At 39.3% G+C, this 19,168-nt stretch overlaps 1 protein-coding gene across 3 annotated transcripts in view; it reads right to left on the bottom strand.

Annotated features, from left to right (window-relative positions):
• Positions 1-13,821, bottom strand: part of MFSD1 (major facilitator superfamily domain containing 1) — a 29,908-nt gene extending 16,087 nt beyond the window's left edge. For 2 of the 3 annotated variants that reach the window (XM_045811731.2, XM_045811742.2), the window contains exons 1-8: positions 13,541-13,821; positions 11,668-11,720; positions 10,630-10,742; positions 8,487-8,529; positions 8,114-8,181; positions 6,452-6,560; positions 2,302-2,404; positions 307-405 (exon numbers count right to left, since the gene is read on the bottom strand). In XM_045811731.2, the coding sequence (XP_045667687.1) occupies positions 307-405; positions 2,302-2,404; positions 6,452-6,560; positions 8,114-8,181; positions 8,487-8,529; positions 10,630-10,742; positions 11,668-11,720; positions 13,541-13,712 (760 nt within the window). In that variant the 5' untranslated portion in view covers positions 13,713-13,821. Of the gene's footprint in view, positions 1-306; positions 406-2,301; positions 2,405-6,451; positions 6,561-8,113; positions 8,182-8,486; positions 8,530-10,629; positions 10,743-11,121; positions 11,187-11,667; positions 11,721-13,540 lie in introns of those variants that run through there. The other variant, XM_087870312.1, reaches the window with a different exon arrangement.
• Between the last annotated feature and the right edge of the window lie 5,347 nt (positions 13,822-19,168).

Here is a 19,168-nt window from a genome sequence, read left to right as displayed (position 1 = left end):
AAAAGACATTAGAAAAAAACAAAATCTAAGATTAGCGTCTACTTCCCTGCTGTCTTCCAGGAACATTCATCATTTTGCAAATACACAAAGTGCAATCAAGAATGTAAATTCTGCCAAAAGCACTTAAGGGAAAAAAATGTACCCCAAAATTTAGACAAGTAGAAACAGATTGGAAAATAAAAAATAAAAAACATGCATTAAGCCTCACTGGGCTCATAATACTACATTAGGAACTTATCTCATTATAAATGACCTTCAAAGGTCTACAATTCCCCAAAGCCTCATTTTTCTTGCGTTTAGACTTACCTGTTTTTCCTTGTGCTTTATGAAGGATTCTCTCTGCTCTCTGATCCAAGTAAGCAAGAACCAAGGCACAGATTAGTGAAAGTATACATGTTATACCCCCTATAATAAACAAAAGAGAGAGAGAGAGAGATTTTTAAAAGATAACAACTGAAGGTTCCCAAGAGGCAATACCTTATAGTAACAGCAGAAAACTTAGCAAATGAAACAGATGGCATCTAGACACACTTAAGAAAATCCTACAATTACTAAACAGGACAGAAGGGAAAAAACAGCATGTGATAAGTACTCAACAAACAACAGTGACTCTTACTATATTATTTCCCAGTAGAAGGTTGGAGACTAGAGGGCAAAGACTAGAACGTACTAGTCTAGTCTTGTAATGCAGAATACAGACTTTAAGAAAGTGGATGACAGCTAGCAAATCTGTACTAATTTCTTAACTAAGTCTAAGCATGATTATTGACAGATGCCAGAGGGAAAAAATTATAAAAGCAAAGTGATTCTGCGATCATCACATCTTCCTCTTGATTCCTTCCCAAAGTCTGTAACCCTTGCTCCTACCCTTTGGCAGCCCAAAGGGCCCCACCCTTCCACAGCACCGCTCAGCCAGGCTCTCCTTCCTTTGTGTAATCAGCATTACTCACTAATGCTGATCTCGTAACATTAAAGCAAATCAGGATAGAGAGTAAATAAAGTTTACGCCTCTCAAGATTTTTAAAAGAAGCTCAATAAAATAATGTGGTCTAGCTGAAAATTGTTAAATAAAAGTCAGTAGATGTGGGTTCTACTTCTTCCACAAGCTGAATGATGTCGAACACAGAACTTAACCTCTCAGGGCTTCAACCTCTCCATCTGTAAAATCAGAGGCTTTGACTTGATGGCATAGATCTTTTCTGGCGCTAAAATTCTTTATAATTCTTAAATTTTCCATTGTGGAGAGGACTGGAAGGAATACTGAAGAGCATCTAAGAGTAAGAAAAAGAGGTTTTAAGTAAGGTAAGGGATTTGAGAGGGCAGGGAGGAAAGGAGAAGCCTCTAGACACAGGCTGCCTATTCAAGATTTCCTCTCCACTGCCCTCCTACCAAGCCCTACCAAGGAACTATAAGGAATAAAAGATGGCACAGAATGTTCACCTCACCATCCCACAGATCTTTGTAGGGCTCTGCAAATGGCCCTCTTACCCACTATGGAGCTCAGTTACAAAAATCCACTGCTCAGAGAAAAGCACAGGTGGGAACTCCAGAAGACCTTACACGGTTCTCACTGATCCACCCAGCAACCAGCATAACCAACTCTTACCTAACAGAACTTAGGCCAGAAGGGACCTATACGCTTTTAGTCAAACACCTGAAAATTTACAGAAAAGCAAACTGAGACACAGAGGTTAACTTCCTTGTCCAAGATGACAGAACTAGTTAAAGCCAAGACTAGAACCCAGACTCCTGACTAGATTTCCCACCACATCACATCACCTCTAATGCCTATAAAATCTTAGCTCCATAGCATACTAATTGAATTTGATCAAAAGGAAATAATTATCCCTCTGCTATAGACTAGTAACACTTTACATGTACAAAATCTCTGTTTTCAGAGTTTTCAAATACACCCTCTTATTTGCTCATCATGACAAAGCTGAAGTAAACAACGTGGGACAAAATCCTCCATTTTAAGAAAATGGAAATACTGGGTGTTATGCGCAACTAATGAATCATGGAACTTTACATCAAAAACCAGGAATGTACTGTATGGTGACTAACATAATATAATAAAAAATATTATTATTAAAAAAAAGAAAGAAAGAAAATGGAAATAGTAACACAACTGGGTGAATGATTTACTACTCCTAGTTAGGTCCAAGAACTCATGAACTGTTCAGGCAAAACTATAACCAAAGTGATCTAACCCCAATTCCAGTGTTCCTTCCTCTCTGCCACCATACTTCCTATGACATGCTTTCAGAAGAGACAAAACAAAGGATATCAGGAACCACTAACCAATCATAAGTGTGATCCCAAGGGTTGTGTGACCAGCAGAACCCAACGAAGCTTCAACCTTAGAATACAGCCATCCCATGAGATTCATGTTTACTGTACTTCCCTGAAAGAGAAGGAAAAAACATTTCACTTATATATACTCTGCCTTGTTCAATAAAGGATGTGAGAGGCTAGGAGAAACAGGTATAACAGGATCCAGATTAAACAAGAGCTAAATTTTTAAAAAAAACACTACTAGGAAAAAACTAACAAACTAAGATAAAGCCACAGATAAGATTACTGCACACGCAAAAAAAAATTGCTAATTTATAGAAAATGCTAATTAATTGAAAACAGCACAGTACATTTAGAATTTTCTAGCAGCAAAAGCAAAAATGAAACAATGAGTGACAAAATTCACAGGGTACCTAAGAATAAAATAAACTTTCACTCAGAAAAAGCACATCCTTTGCTTATACTGACATCTTTTTTTTATAATACTTTTTTATTATATTATGTTAGTCACCATACAGTACATCCCTAGTTTTTGATGTAAAGTTCCATGATTCATTACTTGTATACTGACATCTTAAAAAAAAAATTCATCCTATCCCTACGAAGACAATAAAAGTTACAGAAGATAATATTCTCATTCGCTTATTCATTCAGCAATTACTGAGCCCTGATCGAAGCAGTCACTGCTCTAGCTACTGGGACTATAACAAAGAACAAAACAGAAAAATCTCCAGCTTTCATAAAGCTTACATCTCAGTGGAGCAGAAGAGGTAAAACACATAGATTAAATTGTGGTAAGTACTATTAAAAATAAGGGGGGGAAAAAAGCAGGGAAGGAGAGGAGAACGTAAAGGGGCGGAGGCTTCACTGAGATTGTGCCTTTGAGTAAAAACTTGAAGGAAGCTAGCCACAAGGTGATCTGGGAGAAGGACAGAGCATTCAGGCAGAAGGAACAGCTGGTGCACAGGCCCTGAGAGTGCACACGGCGGCATGCTCAAGGAACAGTCGGAGGGCAGAGACTGAAACACTGTAAAGGAAGAAGAACATGAGAGACCCCTGGAGAGAAAATGGTGGGGAAGCAGGTTATAGGTAATAATACAGACTTCTGGATTTTATTCTGTGTGAGATGGGAAGCCACTGGGGTTTTGAGTAGAGAAGTGGCAGGATTCCATACATTTTAACAGATTTGCTCTGGCTGCGATATCCAAGAGACTACAAGTGGGGATGAAGGTGGAAGCGAAGACATGCATTGGGGGGGCTACGGCAATAATCCAGAACAGAGATGATGGGTCTTGGACTAGGGTGGCTAGCAGTGGACATGGTGAGAAGTGGTCACAATATGTATATTTTGATGGTAAAGCTAATAGGACTTGCCAATGGAAAATACACGCTGTGGGGGGAGGAGTAATTTAAGATGACACCTTAGGTTTTGCGTGAGCAACTGGAAGAAAAGAGTTGCCCATAACTGAGGATGAGAAAACTATAGCATGAGCTGGTTTGGGGGGTCATAGGTAGAAAATCAAGAGCTGGCTTTGGCCAAATCAGGTCTAATGTGCCTACTAGACATCCAAGTGGAAATGTCAAGTAGGAAGCTGCATTATAGGGGTGTGGAATTCAGGGCAAAGGCCTGGACAAGTGATACAAATTCAGGAGCAAAGACATGCTCTTTAAAACTTCAAAACTACATAAGATCACCAAGGAGATAAGTGTGAAAAGAAAAGAGAAGATATCCAATAACCATGTCCTAGGGCACCCCAACATTTACAAGTTCAGAAGATTGAGATGGAACTAGCAAAACGGGCTGAAGGAGAAACAGAAGGCAAGAGGGAAACTAAGAGACTGTAGTGTCCTGGAACGCAAGAGAAGAAATCAAGGTAGGGGGAATGTCAACTGTGCTAAATTCTATTACTGACAGGTCAGACATTAAAGACTGAGAAATGAACATGTTCTCACAGCAAACACAGTAGCAAATTCCACGCAGCTATTTCTTACAAGATGTTAACTTACAGCATTACTCAAATGAGCAATAAGGTGTAAAAGGAGGCCTACTGGAAACTTTCCTCAATACCATTGAAAATAAAAGCTTCTCAAAGACAGGGATGTTGCCTTAAAAATCTTTTAATTCTAAAATGCCTAACATGACATGGCTTAGCAAGTACTCTATAAATATTCGCTGAAATGAGATTAAAAGTAACAAATTACAAATGAGAATCAAAAGGGTGCTGAACTTCCAACCCCCAGTAAGATATAAATAATACATGAGGAGTCCACTGCCTAAAGGTGTAACGGTAACAGATCAAGTGTCAAAATGGACGAACTCACAGCTCAGGCTACAGAAAAATCATGGAGAGGTAAAGCCAGAATCTCTATGACCATTCTGAATATGCACAGGGACAAGGGAAGCGCAAAAATACTGAAACCCCATCTACCCCAGCAGCTCTGTTATGGAATCCTTTGGTATCATGGGTCTCACAATGACCCTAAGCACAGAAATCAGGTCAAAGCTGAGCCACCCTGGCTGACGAGGAGGTGGCTACTTGAGGTCTGGTTCACTCTACCTCCTCCTCAGGTCCTTCCATCACCCCAGTAACCTCCAGCCTGCATCCTCGAAGCCTCTGAGAGTCCTTTCTAAAAACTAGGGCTTTCAGAATGCAGCTCAATGGATTAGAGCAAATTTGTGACGACACAGAAAAGAATCTGAAGACCACCAGTAGCCACAATGATGTCACCAAGATTGTATCTTACTTCCTTCTTCGATAAGTTATTAGACAACAAGACCCACAAACTGCCACAGATATACCTTGACTTGCACAAGATACATAATGAGGTACTCAGAATATCCTTGTGGATAAAATTTAGACAGTATGAGAAACCACAATAGCTAAGAATTACAAATTAAAGTCCTATTTAGGTGTTTCTAATAAAAAATGATTTTTTAAGTAATAATAGTCTCTACTATCAAAGCTATAATAAAAATGATCCTTTCATATCCCACAAAGCGATGAGACTATTGTTCTAAGAAACCCTAACAAATCCTCTTGACTCAATTCCATTCCTAGCAACCTAGCTTCAGCATACAATCAGAGATGCAGACAAGTTGTATAGTGTCACACAGCAGCGCTATCTATAATGGCCGAAAAATTAGAACGAACTTACATGTACAAAAATCACGAAAATGTTATATAGATTACATGTGTATCTTATACATTTCATATAATGAAATAGTACTTTAAAAACTTTTTGTACTTGATTTCTTCTTCCCTAAGAATATGTTGCAAGCATTTTCAGGCCATAACTAGTCTTTGGGACCTTGATCTTCAATGGCAAGGATTTTTTTTTTTTAAAAAACCTCTATCCATAGGAGTTTAGGAGGGGAAAAAACCTAACAGGGTTTGGGATGGCCAAACACCTTACAGGCTGTATTAATAAAAGTAAAACGTTGTTTCCGAGTATGCTCTATCAGCCCAAACCTGAAACACCATGAACATTTCCAGGTTCCAAATGCTGGGAAAAGTACCGAACACCTGCAGTAAGCCCAGGCAGGTGGAAGCACCATGGCCAAGGAACTGAGACCCATGTCATGTGGCCTAGACAACCACAGGAAATGAGCATGTCCGACGAAGAACTTAAAAGCTATCTTTATAAGCAAAGTGCTAGTGCACAAAAGAGGAAATAAATATTAACTGGAGGGGAAAAGTGGGAACAATGAGAAAAAGCTACTTGTGGAGGCAATTTCATCTCTATGTGAGGTTGAGCTTCATAAAGCCAACTGAAGTAGAGGAGCTGCCCGATCACACAGTGACTGAGCTTCCAATCACTAGAAATGTCCAAGGAGAGTCTGGAAGACTTCCATACCAGGGATGCCAAAAATGGGCAAAGAAAATAGATGACAAAACCTGTAAGATCCCTCCCAATGCTTAGATTCTTCAAACTAATGAATGCACAATTAGTCCTTTTAGACTGTTTCCTAAGTGAAGTAAGGTTAAAAATGCCTTAAAGTAAGGTAAATGCTTTACTATGATCTACAGATATATATATAAAAATCAATATCTAATATAGCGAGCAAAAACACACTTCATCCCATTATTTTTAAGAGATAACTATAAGATTAAATCTCCAACTTCCTGTTTGGCTTCATTAGATTTGTCATACTTACAATTCTAGCCATACTAAGTTGCAGTCCAAACACCAAGTTTAATTCTTTGCCTTTAAACCAACTCACAGCGTATGTATTCTGGGCAACTGCTAAGGACTCCCCGCCAATCCTAAAAATGAGAAAAGGAAGAAAAGTTACCGCTTTTACAGAAATGCCACAGTTAGCAATGCAAGTTTAAAATTTTGACACTTCTCCTATCAAAAGGTGTCCCCACCCTTGAATCTAGGTGGGTAGACTGCTTGCATCAGTATAATATGGTGGAAGTGGTACTGTGTAATCAAATCTGACATCTGCCTTTTCACTCAAACATTCACACTTGAAGCCTTGAGCCATCTTGTAAGAAGTCCAACTACCCTCAGTATATCATGCTATGAAAAAGCCAAGCCACACGGAGAGGCCACATTTAGACACTCCATCCAGCAGTGCTAGTCTTCAAGTTGTCCCAACCCCAGAATGAGACATGTGAGTCAACAAGCTTTCAGAGGATTTCAGCACCCAACCTTCTATGAATCTTTTGCACTAAGGCTCCAGACATCTGGTGCACAGACAAGCCATCCATGCTATACCCTGTTCAAATTCCTGACCCACAAAGTCCACAAGCACATTGTAACAGCTGTATGACACTGCTAATTTGGGGGACTGTGGTATGCCACAATAATAACCATGACCTGTAATAAAAGGAGCCTGGGTTACATCACCACCTATGCTATATAAAATGTTCATATGGGAAGAGTGGTTCATACTTTGTGGAAACATAAAACTTCACATTTTTCAGGCCAATACCATCCATATTCCAAATTTTCCTACTTCCCGGGTTTTAACTTTTGTTCTGTAAGTTCTACATATTGACCACTCCCCTCTAGGCCTTTAGTTAGGCGATTCTCCGTCATATCCTAACACCGAGCCCTCCTCACTCTGTCCTAATCCAAAAATATTCCCCTTCTCTTCTACTAATCCAAACCCTATACTGATGTCAAGACATACTTCATCCGAGAGGCCATTTCTGACCACACCTCCATCTCTGGATCCCTTTCATATTTGTATATACTTTTTGTTTCCTTCTATTTCACCAAGAGCACTTTCTGGGGTACATTACATATGTCTACATGTCCCCAGTACTTACAAAAAAGCTTAAATAAGTTATGTCATCTGCATGTCTCAGGGCAAGAAGCCCAAGGCTGGACTCAGAATGGATTTATTGAACAGACACTGAAATTTATGAAGAATAATCAGTCTATTGGTATTTTGCTCATTCAAGCCTCTTTAACAGGGTTCAAAAGGACCTGCACATTTATCCACTAAGAAACAGCAAAATGTCCATAAGTCACCAACCAAGCAATGATCAGTCTATACTTTTCTAAATGAGATTTAAGTAAGTCTTTAATACAACAAAAAACAAAACACCCAGGAAAAATATCATTTCTGGAGAACTATTTAATATTCAAACCCCAAACAGAGTTAACTACGACCACTCAAAATTGTTGCTTACTTTAAAGGAAAAGTAAGACAATAAACAGTCTTGTGTATATATAGCTAGATTTCAAGGATTTGAAGTAATTCTCCAGAAAAGACAGAAATATATTTTTGTGAATCTTTAGTAAATTGATAGGTAAACATTAAAACAGTAATATATTAGGATGAATGAAATTATTCATAACTTACCCAAATATAAACCTTCCAAATTCCATCAGCCAAAAAGCATTAAATATTCCACCCAGAGCAAAAATCACCTACAACATAGAATATAAATGTAGAATCAATGAAAAAGTAAAGTACTCAAGAGAAATAAGTAACTTATAATGAATTACAACTTCTATAATGGTTTTAACATTCCTTCTTGGTAAATCTGTGAAATTTAAATATTAATGTTCATCTATCTCAAGGTTTAAAATGGACCATACATTATGGTACACGGGCATTTATGGACCCTGCTTAATTAAGTCAGGCATTCAATAAACACATTTTTGCTGGTGGAATCAGACAAGAATTCAAAAGTCACTGTTACGTAATCAATGAATGTTTTGAACTTTCTTACCTGTCCAATGCAAACAAAGCAGCTAAAAATAATGGTGCCCCATCTGTTAGAGAGAGAAAGAGAATGAATTAAGAGTATGTCACCAAGTCCTTCAGTGATAATTCTTCAGTCTTCTTTCACCTCTATATATTCCCTCCAAGGAAAGAAAAATGAAGTGCTGGTCTGCCTCTAAAGTCAGCAGCTTTCCCAGGCTAAACGTTAATCTATAGAAGTCTTGACTTCCAAGGGGATTCCAGAGGCTTCAGTAATGGCGATTGTTAACTTAAACCATTATCATCTCTTAAACAAACAAAACTTGTTAAATAATCTTCAAGAAGTTCCCAGGGTTCCCTCTTAAAAATCGACATTCTTGGGGTGCCTGGGTGGCTCAGTCAGTTAAGCATCCAACTCTTGGTTTCAGCTCATCATGATCTCAGTGTGGTGAGATGGAGCCCGGCATCAGGCTCCACGCTCAGTGGGGAGTCTGCCTGAGATTCTCTCTCCCCCTCTGCCCCTCCCCTACATGCGCATGGACATTCTTTATAAAATTACCATTAAGGGTTTAGAATTTATTTCAAGATTAAGTAATTTTAAGTGGTTATAATTCCTGATAACTAGAAACTTTTTACTTTATTGATTTTTTTGTTTTTCTTTGAGTATAGTTGATACAGTGTTATAATACTTTCAAGTATACAACATAGTGATTTGACAAGTTTATACATTATACTACGTTCACCTCAAGTACAGCTACCATCTGTCATCATACAACACTATTACAATATCATTACCTATATTCCTTAAGCTGTGCCTTTTATTCCTGTGACTTATTCATAGCATAACTAGAAGCCTGTATCTCCCACTCCCCTTAACCCATTTTGGCCAACCCTCCATGCCCTCCCCTCTGGCAACAATCACTTTGTTCTCTGTATAGGTATGATTCTTTTTTTGTTGTTGTTTATTCATTTGTTGTTTGTTTGTTTTGTTTTTTTAGTGAAATCATATGGTATTTGTCTTTCTCTGTCGGACTTATTTCCCTTAGCATAATAACTATTTTTAAAAGGACAAACATCAACCAAGTCAATACAATTACAAATCTGCCTACTCACACATTCTATGCTTCGAATATCTGATTGTTTCCCCAGAGTAATAAAATGCCACTATTAGAAGAGTCCTTAAAGATTCTATGAGTAAACCATACTTCTGAAACTCAAATCCCTCTCAAGATCCTTGTGAAATGGCCATCCCACATTCAACTGAATGTTCTCTAGCACTAGAAAACTTGCTGTGGTTCCAAGGCAATTCAGGGCCCCTCATCAAAATAACCAAGCAAAGTCTTCATCATCCTAAGTAGAATCTGTGCCCCTGAAGGTTCAAGCTAATTCTATCCCTTCAGATCAAGCAAAATAAATTTAATTCCTCCTTTATCCTTAACCCTTCAAAATTTTTAAGTCCCCAAGTCTAAACACTTTGTTTCTTCAATCCTTTTCCAACAGACATGGCTGGAAGATCCTTCGTCATTTTTTCCTCTGCCTTCTGAAAATATTCCCAGACTGCATCCCTCTTTAAGTCTCCACTAACAATACATACACAACCATAAGGATGAAAAGTGACAAAGCTTAAAATGTTATTCCTTCCTCAGCATCTAACAGAAGTGGCCACAAAAAATTCAATGCCCAAGGTGGAAAGAGAAAATCTCACTGGGGCTGGGAGTCACAAATATTAATGTGCCAAATACTATACATTTATCTCTTTCAGTCCCTGTAACTACCTTGTAAGGCAGGAATTATTACCATATTTTACCGATAAAGAAACTAAAGCTCAGGAAGCTAAGAACAGCTCAGAATAGGAACCCGAACAAGTGGCAGCAATGAGATTCATACCCTGGTTTGCCTGATCCTAAGTGAGGACATAATTTACACTTTTAGATAACTGAGTTACCATATTCCATGAGTAGCATTTACTAGCCCCAACCTTAACTGAAATACCAACCAAGTTTCAAAATCCAACTCCAGGAAAATATAAAAACCATTAAAAAAAAAAAAACTAATGCAGATTATCACAGTCAATACAGAATTTTATTCAGTTCTTTACAGAAATATCTCAATCTAATTCCGTGCTTTCCTAATAATATTTTACCCATAGGTGAGATGTTTTTCAAGCTTACCGTATTCCAAATACTCGGTCTATCAAAAAGCCACCAAAAAAACACAAAACTACATTGGGCCAAGAATACCAGGCATACAGCAGCATGAATTTCGTTGTATTCACCTGCATATCCTATATGGGAAGAAAATAAAACTATTTTTTTCCAAACAGTTAAGTTTAGCAACAAATCAAAACATTCTTTTTGTGTAGAACAGGAATTTCTTAATCATTTGTAGTCACTAAGAGTTTTGAGAATCTCACGACAGCTATGGCCCCTGCCCCAGAAAAATGGTCACACCTGGGATCCCTGAGAACTTCCTGGGTCCACATGCCTCTCAGAGGCTTCATGGAGTCCAGGATCAATTAGATCCTCCATTACTGGAACCATCCCCATCTGCATCTGCCTGTATCTTCCACATTCTTATTCCCATTACACTATATGCACTGGTGATCCCCCCACACGGAAAAGGATAATCTTAGCCCATCCCTACCCCCACCCACTAAATCCTACCTTCTTTCCCTTTCATTCTAGAATGTGAAGGGCCAATCTATTTCTTCCTGTCCAAAGGTAAAAACCTTAAAAAGAAAAAACTATCTGAATACACAAGAAACTGAATATCAAATGTATTTTTACAAAACCAACTAAAAATGCTGACATGGAGAATCCTCTGCAGTCACATCCACATTTAAAAAATCAAAGAACAATAAAAAAGACATATTTAAGAAAGCAAAAAGCTATCCTACCGAATCATTTGTCATTCAGATGATTATGCAATTGGAAAGTGAACTGCAAAAAAAATCTGCTAATACTTTTTGGCAATTCTGTGAAAATAGCACGTAATTATTTAAAGCGTAAAACAGTATCTAGTCACAAGTGGTATAAATGAATTCTTCATGGCCACTCATTCCAACTCAAGAACACTACAGATTGACTACAGATGTTAAAATGGATTCAACGGACCATGTTTCAGACTAGGCAATCTGAGACCCGATGATGCCTCAACAGCTATCCCTTCTCCAGAGCCAACAAAAGAAACAAAGTGAAAAATCAACTTACCCGTTTAACCTGAGTCTGAAGGGCAGCAGGATTATCATAGCAAAAATAGCTGCCTAGAGTAAGGAAGCGCAAACATTTTATAAGTAATAATACTGCCCATATAAAAGTTTCAAGTTGCAAATATTATTCAACTGGTGATTTTCAATGTTTATATGAGGGGCTCAAAGACTGACACCGTGGACCACTTCCCTTCCACTAATATTTTCTAAGTTGTAGCCAGATAATGCAGAGAAAACATGCCAAATCATTTACAAATTATTTTTGTGCATATACAGCAAATATTGGGAATCTAGATTAAGAAGTTAATCAACAACTGTCATTTCACTTTCATCACGCTTCATATGTCTATTATTTTTAGCATCTTCATGAAGCAGCTATATATTCCTTATTTAAAGCTACCAAAACACACACACTAAGGATTTCACAAACATCCCCAGCAGTTTCCTAATAACGTAACCTGAGGTCACCACTTACCATTAGAGCACAAGAATGGAGTTTAACTACTCTGACTGAATCAATATTTGAAACAATAATCTAGGTCAACAAACAAAATACCCAAGATCAAATACTGCAGTGAATACAGCTCCAGGATTGAAGAAAAAACAGAGTTCTAAAAGATTAAACTAAAACATGATGATAATGTCTGTTGGGGGTAATAAAGAAATGTAGAGAGGTCTGACATTCATGCACTCGGATTTAAAGTAATATAACAGATTTTTAGTGGGCTACAAGACAATACTGCACCATTTCCTCATTCTCTCTAGAAGTACATATTAGAAGCTACCAGTTCAAAAGAGAGCAGATTATCATCATAAAGATATGAATTTGGTTTCTAAAACCAGGCAGTTAACCATAATTTACCCAAAATAATCAGTCTGCTTGAGTAGGGGCAATTTTAACTGTTTTGTGTGTTCTGGTTTTTGGCTTCTAAACCCAGCAAGTTGTGATTCCTGCTTTACTTGCTGTAAAGGATACCAATGCCATGCTTTAAAGCTATAGGATAGGCATCATCTTTCCACAAAGTGTGAGGGAAGGGGTGAACAAAGAGTTGCAAAGAAACTAAGCCCAAAGCATCCTTCATGCCTCTACATATTCCAGCAGCAGCATAAAGTTATGCACCATCATGTTTCTATACCTGTTGACGACACAGGTTCTAGCGAGCGCCCTGAAACACATTACCTCCATACCATACCACACTGACATCAGAATGCTGCTGAATACATCAGTTGCAGGAATACACGCATGCTTTAGCAATAACTCAAGAAACTGTTTTCAGAGTCAGATTTCGTAACTGAAACCAAATACCGCCAAGACTACCACAAGTCGAGTCCCGTATGGTTACGTCACTAGTGGCAGAGCAGAAGAGTAAGAGAACACATCTACTCACTGAAGCTATCAGCAAGACACATTCATATATTTACCCAAAGACGATGAGAAGCAAATAGTAGACTGCTAACGTGTTAGTCATTTAAAAGGGGGAGTGCTTAGGGGTGGGTGGTTCAATCTTTCTAAATTCTTTCTTAACAGTATATCGACAGGAGCTTTGACGAAATAGGGATTCCTTCACATCTATGGCCCCAAAGGGCGAGCTGCTAGCCTCTGGGACTTCTTGGAGGGCGAAAGAGTGGGACAAAACTCGCCCAGCTCAGTCCCCTGACCTCCACCTCCGAGACGCCGGAGAGCTAGCTAACAACGTCCACAGGCTTGAATGGAGTCGCGAAGGGCGGGGGGGGGGGGGGAGCTCAGGAGCTTAAGCAAGAAGCTGCACTGAGGCCCCGTGGCAGCTCTGAGCTCAGCGAGGATCTCCGGGCTCCCAGAGAAAATCGGAAATTTCTGGATTAGCAGCCCGACCCCACCCGGCCAGACGGCTCACCGAAGCCTAGGAAGCACATCAGCAACAGCACCAAAAGCCGGTGCGCCAGGCGACTAGGGTCGCAAAGGGCCGGCAGCGCTCCGGGGACAGCTGGGACCGCAGGCGCTCCTCTGCCAGCTTCACTGGGGCCGCCTTCCAGCAGCGCCCGCGCTTCCTCATCGTCCTCTTCCATTGCGACGGTGGAAGACCGGGATGCGGGAATGTTAACTCCGAGAAAAAGCTACACTGCCGGAGCTCAATGAAGAGTGTGGTCACGTGTCCTCTCTCGCTCACGTGACGCCACGGCAGATCACGCAGAGCCACGCTCACGTGAGTGGCCCTGATCACGTGGCGAGCAGAACCGGCCTGGTAAGTAAGTAGGAGGCGGAGTTTCGCCATTCGTTTTCTTTGGGGGCCTGTTAAGGTTCCCACCATCGGCCTTCCACCGTGGAGAGCACTGTCCTTTTGTGCCCTACCTTGTCCTCATTGCAGACCCTGCGCAGCTCCACCAGGGGAAAGTGCGGGCCTCGGGCCGGGTCGACGCCAGTCTCCTGCGCAATCCGATGTGGGCTGGAGACACGGAAAGACGGGCCACCCTTCTCGCAGCATTGCTCTCTTCGGCCTCTTTGACCGCTCTTAATATTAATACATTTGCTTGAACACCTAATAATGTGTCAAGTGACATGCCCGGTACTGGGAATACAAATGTAATGAGACGAGCTCTCGGACCTCAAAGAGTTTACGGTTTAGTTGGAGAATTGACAAAAACTTGTACTTTAAAAAACTATGATGAATGGATTAATGTGGTGAGAACAGTGACTTAAATAAGCACTGAATTTTATTGAAATGCCAGGGCAAGGCATTTGGGAAAGGGAGAACGGGTGCATAGTTTAACTAACTTTGGAGAAAGTAGCCATAGAGGGGGTGGGAAATGCTGAAGCTACTTGAAGTTGGTATCAAGGCAAGAATTAGTGAAAGTGAGCCGGTCATGCTGCCTGTTTCAGGGGATGAGTTACTGGGAGAAGGGGAGGGGTGGGTAGGAAGGATAATAAAGATGCAAGCATGAAACAGAACTGGATGTGTGTGTGTGTGTGTGTGTGGATTTGGGATGGTGAAAGAAGGAACTCAGAAGTAGGAACACTAAAACTGGTCCATGAAGAACCATGCAAGAATTTCTAGCAGAATAGCAAAAATACAAGATTCTTGTTTTTAAAAATTCAATCTGGCAACACCACTCGATCCCCCGCCTTTCTGCATGTCTCCAGGCTTTACAAAAAGAATTTTGAGGGTGACAATCCTAGAGGTCTAATTACAGTGAGGATTACTAGGTATTAGGAAGATCAGAAGTGGCAAGAGCCTACAATGAGGAAATAGGGATAGAGCAAAGGAGACATTAAGTATTTAGGAGGTGAAATGGGGATGACTTTGTGAATAATAGCGTGTAAGTTCTGAAAAAAAGGACTCAAGAATGTCTTCCAGATGTCTAGCATAGGCCTCAAATAGAGGTCAGGATATAGGAAGAGAAGAGAGTGGGGGAGAGTGTCAGAAGAGATCAATTAGTTTGGAACTTGTTGCCTTTGAGATGTCTGCACAAGAGGTCTCCACTTTCCACCTCCCATTCTCTCTTCAGTTCCAAAAGAGTAGCCGCCAGTCTAATAAAACTGTTTTGCCAAGATGACTAACAACTCCATCTTCCCAATTACAGTGATCACTTCTCTGTCCTCATCTTACTTAACTTCTCAGCATTAGTTGATGAGGTTGACAGTCTCCTCCTTTATGGCCCACTTGACACTACGTTTGCCTTGTTTTCCTCCTTGTCTACTAGGCTGTCACTCACTATCTCATTTGTCAGTTCCTCTTCTTTGATTTGAATTCTAAATATTTAAGTGCTCCAAGACCCAGTCCTGGGCTCTCTTTCACTCGTCCAGTCCCATAGCTTGAAAGATCATCACACTCTCTGTGCTGTCCACTAGCCATCACTGTGCTATTGAGCACTTGAAGTGTGGCTACCAATTGAGATGTACTGTATGTGTAAAATACCAGATTTCAAAAACTTGCTATGAAAAAAAGAAAATATCATGTGAATGTTTATACTGCTTACATGTTAAAATTATTATAACATACATATCAAACAAGATATTACAATTAATTTTACCTGCTTTTTTAATGTGGCTGCTAGAAAATTTTAAATTGTGCATGTGGCTTACATACATACATCCACGTATAAACGTCTACAGAGAGAGAGGAAAAAAATGTAGTAAAATGTTAACATTTAGGGGATCTGGGTTCCAGGTATATGGAAAATCTTTGTACTAGTCTTTCAACTTTTCTGTGAGTCCTACTACTGTATGACCTATTGCTAGTCAAGCAAATTGACTTACTTTATAATTACCAAGTGATGGAAAAATAAGAATGAGGGCACGGGTATAGACTTTATCATCTGGGATACAAGACCATTGGATTGACCAGCCATTTTCATTGGTGTGGGGATGGCTGCAGCCTCTGAGGCAAGTTAGCCCCACAGACAGAAAATAGGGTAGGGTTCTCTCAAAAACCTTAAGATCTAGATTCAGCCTTCACATGCCTTTACTTCCTACCCCTCCTACAGAGGGCTGTGTGGGTCAGAACATTCCCCTTATCTCCATTCTATGCAGAGGCCAAGCTGAAAACCTCATAGTTGTTTTCATTGCCTCCTTTCCCTCTCTGGTCCACATCCACCCCACCTCTCCCCACCAGCAGTGCGAGTTTCTGACGTGGGACAAGAGTGAGGAGTGTCTGGTTCTGCTTGGGATCCCAGAAGCAGTAATAAGTGAGCTTGATCTCCAAGAATGGAGAAGATTAAGGGGAAACAGGGTGGTGGGGGCGAGGGGTTAAGGTATTTAAGGCAAAAGGCCAAAAAAAAAAAAACCCACAAAAACAAAAAAAACCTACAAACCACCGTATACAAAAGCTTAGAAAGGGGTACAAAATCACATCAACTGCCATATCAGCTTCATCCAAGTCTATGTGGAAGATATGCAAAGGAAAGCTTTGGAAGTCTGGTAAAAATAACTAGATTGATTTAAATCATGGGACTAAGTGGTGTAAGATAAGATTGCCCTTATATTTTAGAATTGAATTGGCAAAACTGGTGGCCCAGATAATGGGAAGAAGGCATTCACCAGGAGGTCTGGGGAGCCTTGGCTAATTCATCTACTATCATTCTTTAACTGCCTCCTTTATTTTTTCATTTGTTTGTTTTTTGGAGTATTTTTTGGCATTACTGTCATGACCTGAGAATCTGTGTCTCCCACACATTTTGCCTGGTACCTTGCCTTTGCTGTCTTCAGTGTAGAGAAAGCTCTTCCCTCACCTCTCAACTCTGTGAATCAGGTAATGCTGTTTTTATTCCTTAACATTTCTGTCAGCAATATGTTTCCAAGAAAGTCCACTTTGAGTATCTGCTTCCTTTGCCCAGAATATAAAATTCACTCTTTTATAAAGAACTATAGCATGACATAAAGTTGAAATGACATCTTTATTAAGCATGATTTAAAAGTTGATTGAAATAGAAGTGAATTTTCAATAAGAAAAGTTACTTAGTATATGACTTGGACTGATTGCACATTTCTTTTTTTTTTTAATGTTGTGTTAGTCACCATACAGTACATCATTAGTTCTTGATGTAATGTTCCATGATTCATTTTTTGCGCATAGCACCCAGTGCTCCATGCAATATGTGCCCTCCTTAATACCCATCACCGGGCTAGCCCATCCCCACACCCCCCTTCCCTCTAAAACCCTGTTTGTTTTCCAGAGTCCATAGTCTTTCATGGTTCATCTCCCTCTGTTTCCCCCTCTTCATTTTTCCCTTCCTTCTCCTAATGTCCTCCCTGCTATTCCTTATGTTCCACAAATAAGTAAAACCATATGATAATTGTCTTTTTCTGCTTGATTTATTTCACTTAGCATAATCTCCTCCACTTCCATCCATGTTGCTGCAAATCTTGGGTAATCATTCTTTCTGATGGCTGAGTGATACTCCATTGTATATATGGACCACATCTTCTTTATCCAGTCATCTGTTGAAGGGCATCTCAGCTCCTTCCACAGTTTGGCTATTGTGGACATTGCTGCTATGAACATTGAGGTGCATATGACCCTTCTTTTCACTACGTCTGTATCTTTGGGGTAAATGCCCAGTAGTGTAATTGCTGGATCATAAGTTAGTTCTATTTTTAACTTTTTGAGGAACCTCCACACTGTTTTCCAAAGTTGCTGCACCAACTTGCATTCCCACCAACAGTGTAAGAGGGCTCCCCTTTCTCCACATCCTCTCCAACATTTGTTGTTTCTTAATTTTTCCATCAGTAAAAATCAAATTTGTGACCTGCATACTTTATTGGTTTGCCAAAGTGATTGTGGGATTTTTAAGCATGTTAATGTTCATAAGGAAAAAAATATGAATGACAGTGAGCAATAAATACTAGTCTTAATGTTTTTTAGATACAAAGTTTTGCATCTAAAATAATTAAAGCCAAAGAGCAGTCTTTATGGATCTGACCCTCCATGGCCAAACTTTTTTTATAAAGATCTAAAAGAATGTTTGCATACTCAATAAATAATGCTTTTTATTGTATCAAAAAATACCTAAGAAGCATTTAGATTTATTTTATTCACCTCCAATGGAATAATTCTATTATTTTCCTCATTTGTTTGTGGCAAATTTGAGTCCTGAAGGAGCAGAACAAATAATTCACTGGGGTTTCAATACAAATCAGTGAGTAAACAAAAAATACACCATAAATTGCTGTATGACCTACTTGGAAGAACTGGTTAAAAGTAGGAAAGAGATTGCAAAAAATATTGTGTTAATATATATGACTATTCCACTGAATGAAAAAATTTATTAAAATACAAAAATTATAGACCTATCAGAAATTTATGAGGCAATATGACAAAACAATAATAAAGAGATACACAATGAAGAAATACAAGATGAGGAAGAAAAGATAAGAAAAAATTAACAACACTAAAACCAGCCCCTTGGGAAAACAGCATGAGAAAGTAAATATAAGCATGCCCCCTAAAGAAGCCCAAGAGATTTCTTACTGGGAAAAGTAGAAACTGGGAAAGAGTTCTCTCTCAGAGCCACTGACCCTCAGATCCCAGTGAGACACTTAGAACCGAAATGTGCATGAGTGTAAAGTGTGGGAGTAAATATGCATGTTTCTATTCATACACAGACCCCCAGGTTGACCTTATTATCTATTTTGAAAATTAAAGAGAAGGGACCTGTCCCCAAAGATAGGAAATTGGTAAGTCAGGATGAAGAAGAGGAAGGCTGGTATATTGGGAACAAAGATAGGTACCATGCTCAAGAGGAAATGCCATCCCAAATTTCCCTAAATTTCTAATGCCAATGACTACATTTATGCCCTACAGAGTTCAATTTTTACTAAAGAGATGTCTTTCTTACTATGATAATTTTTAATATATATATGCATTCCTCTTTCAATCTATTTCTGTTTTCTCTATGTGTCCAGCTATGCATTCATCCATATGCCTACCTCTACCTATGTTTGTCTGTTTATATACTATGGTTGTGGAATTCTGTTTTATAGACTAATTGCAAAAGTAAACTCACCATAGTTTTCCTCCCTCATAACA

Source organism: Ursus americanus, chromosome 20 (genome assembly GCF_024610735.1).
Source record: "Ursus americanus isolate L20-20 chromosome 20, mUrsAme1.1.p, whole genome shotgun sequence".
Classification (NCBI taxonomy): domain Eukaryota; kingdom Metazoa; phylum Chordata; class Mammalia; order Carnivora; family Ursidae; genus Ursus; species Ursus americanus.
This window is presented reverse-complemented; position numbering and strand designations above follow the sequence as displayed.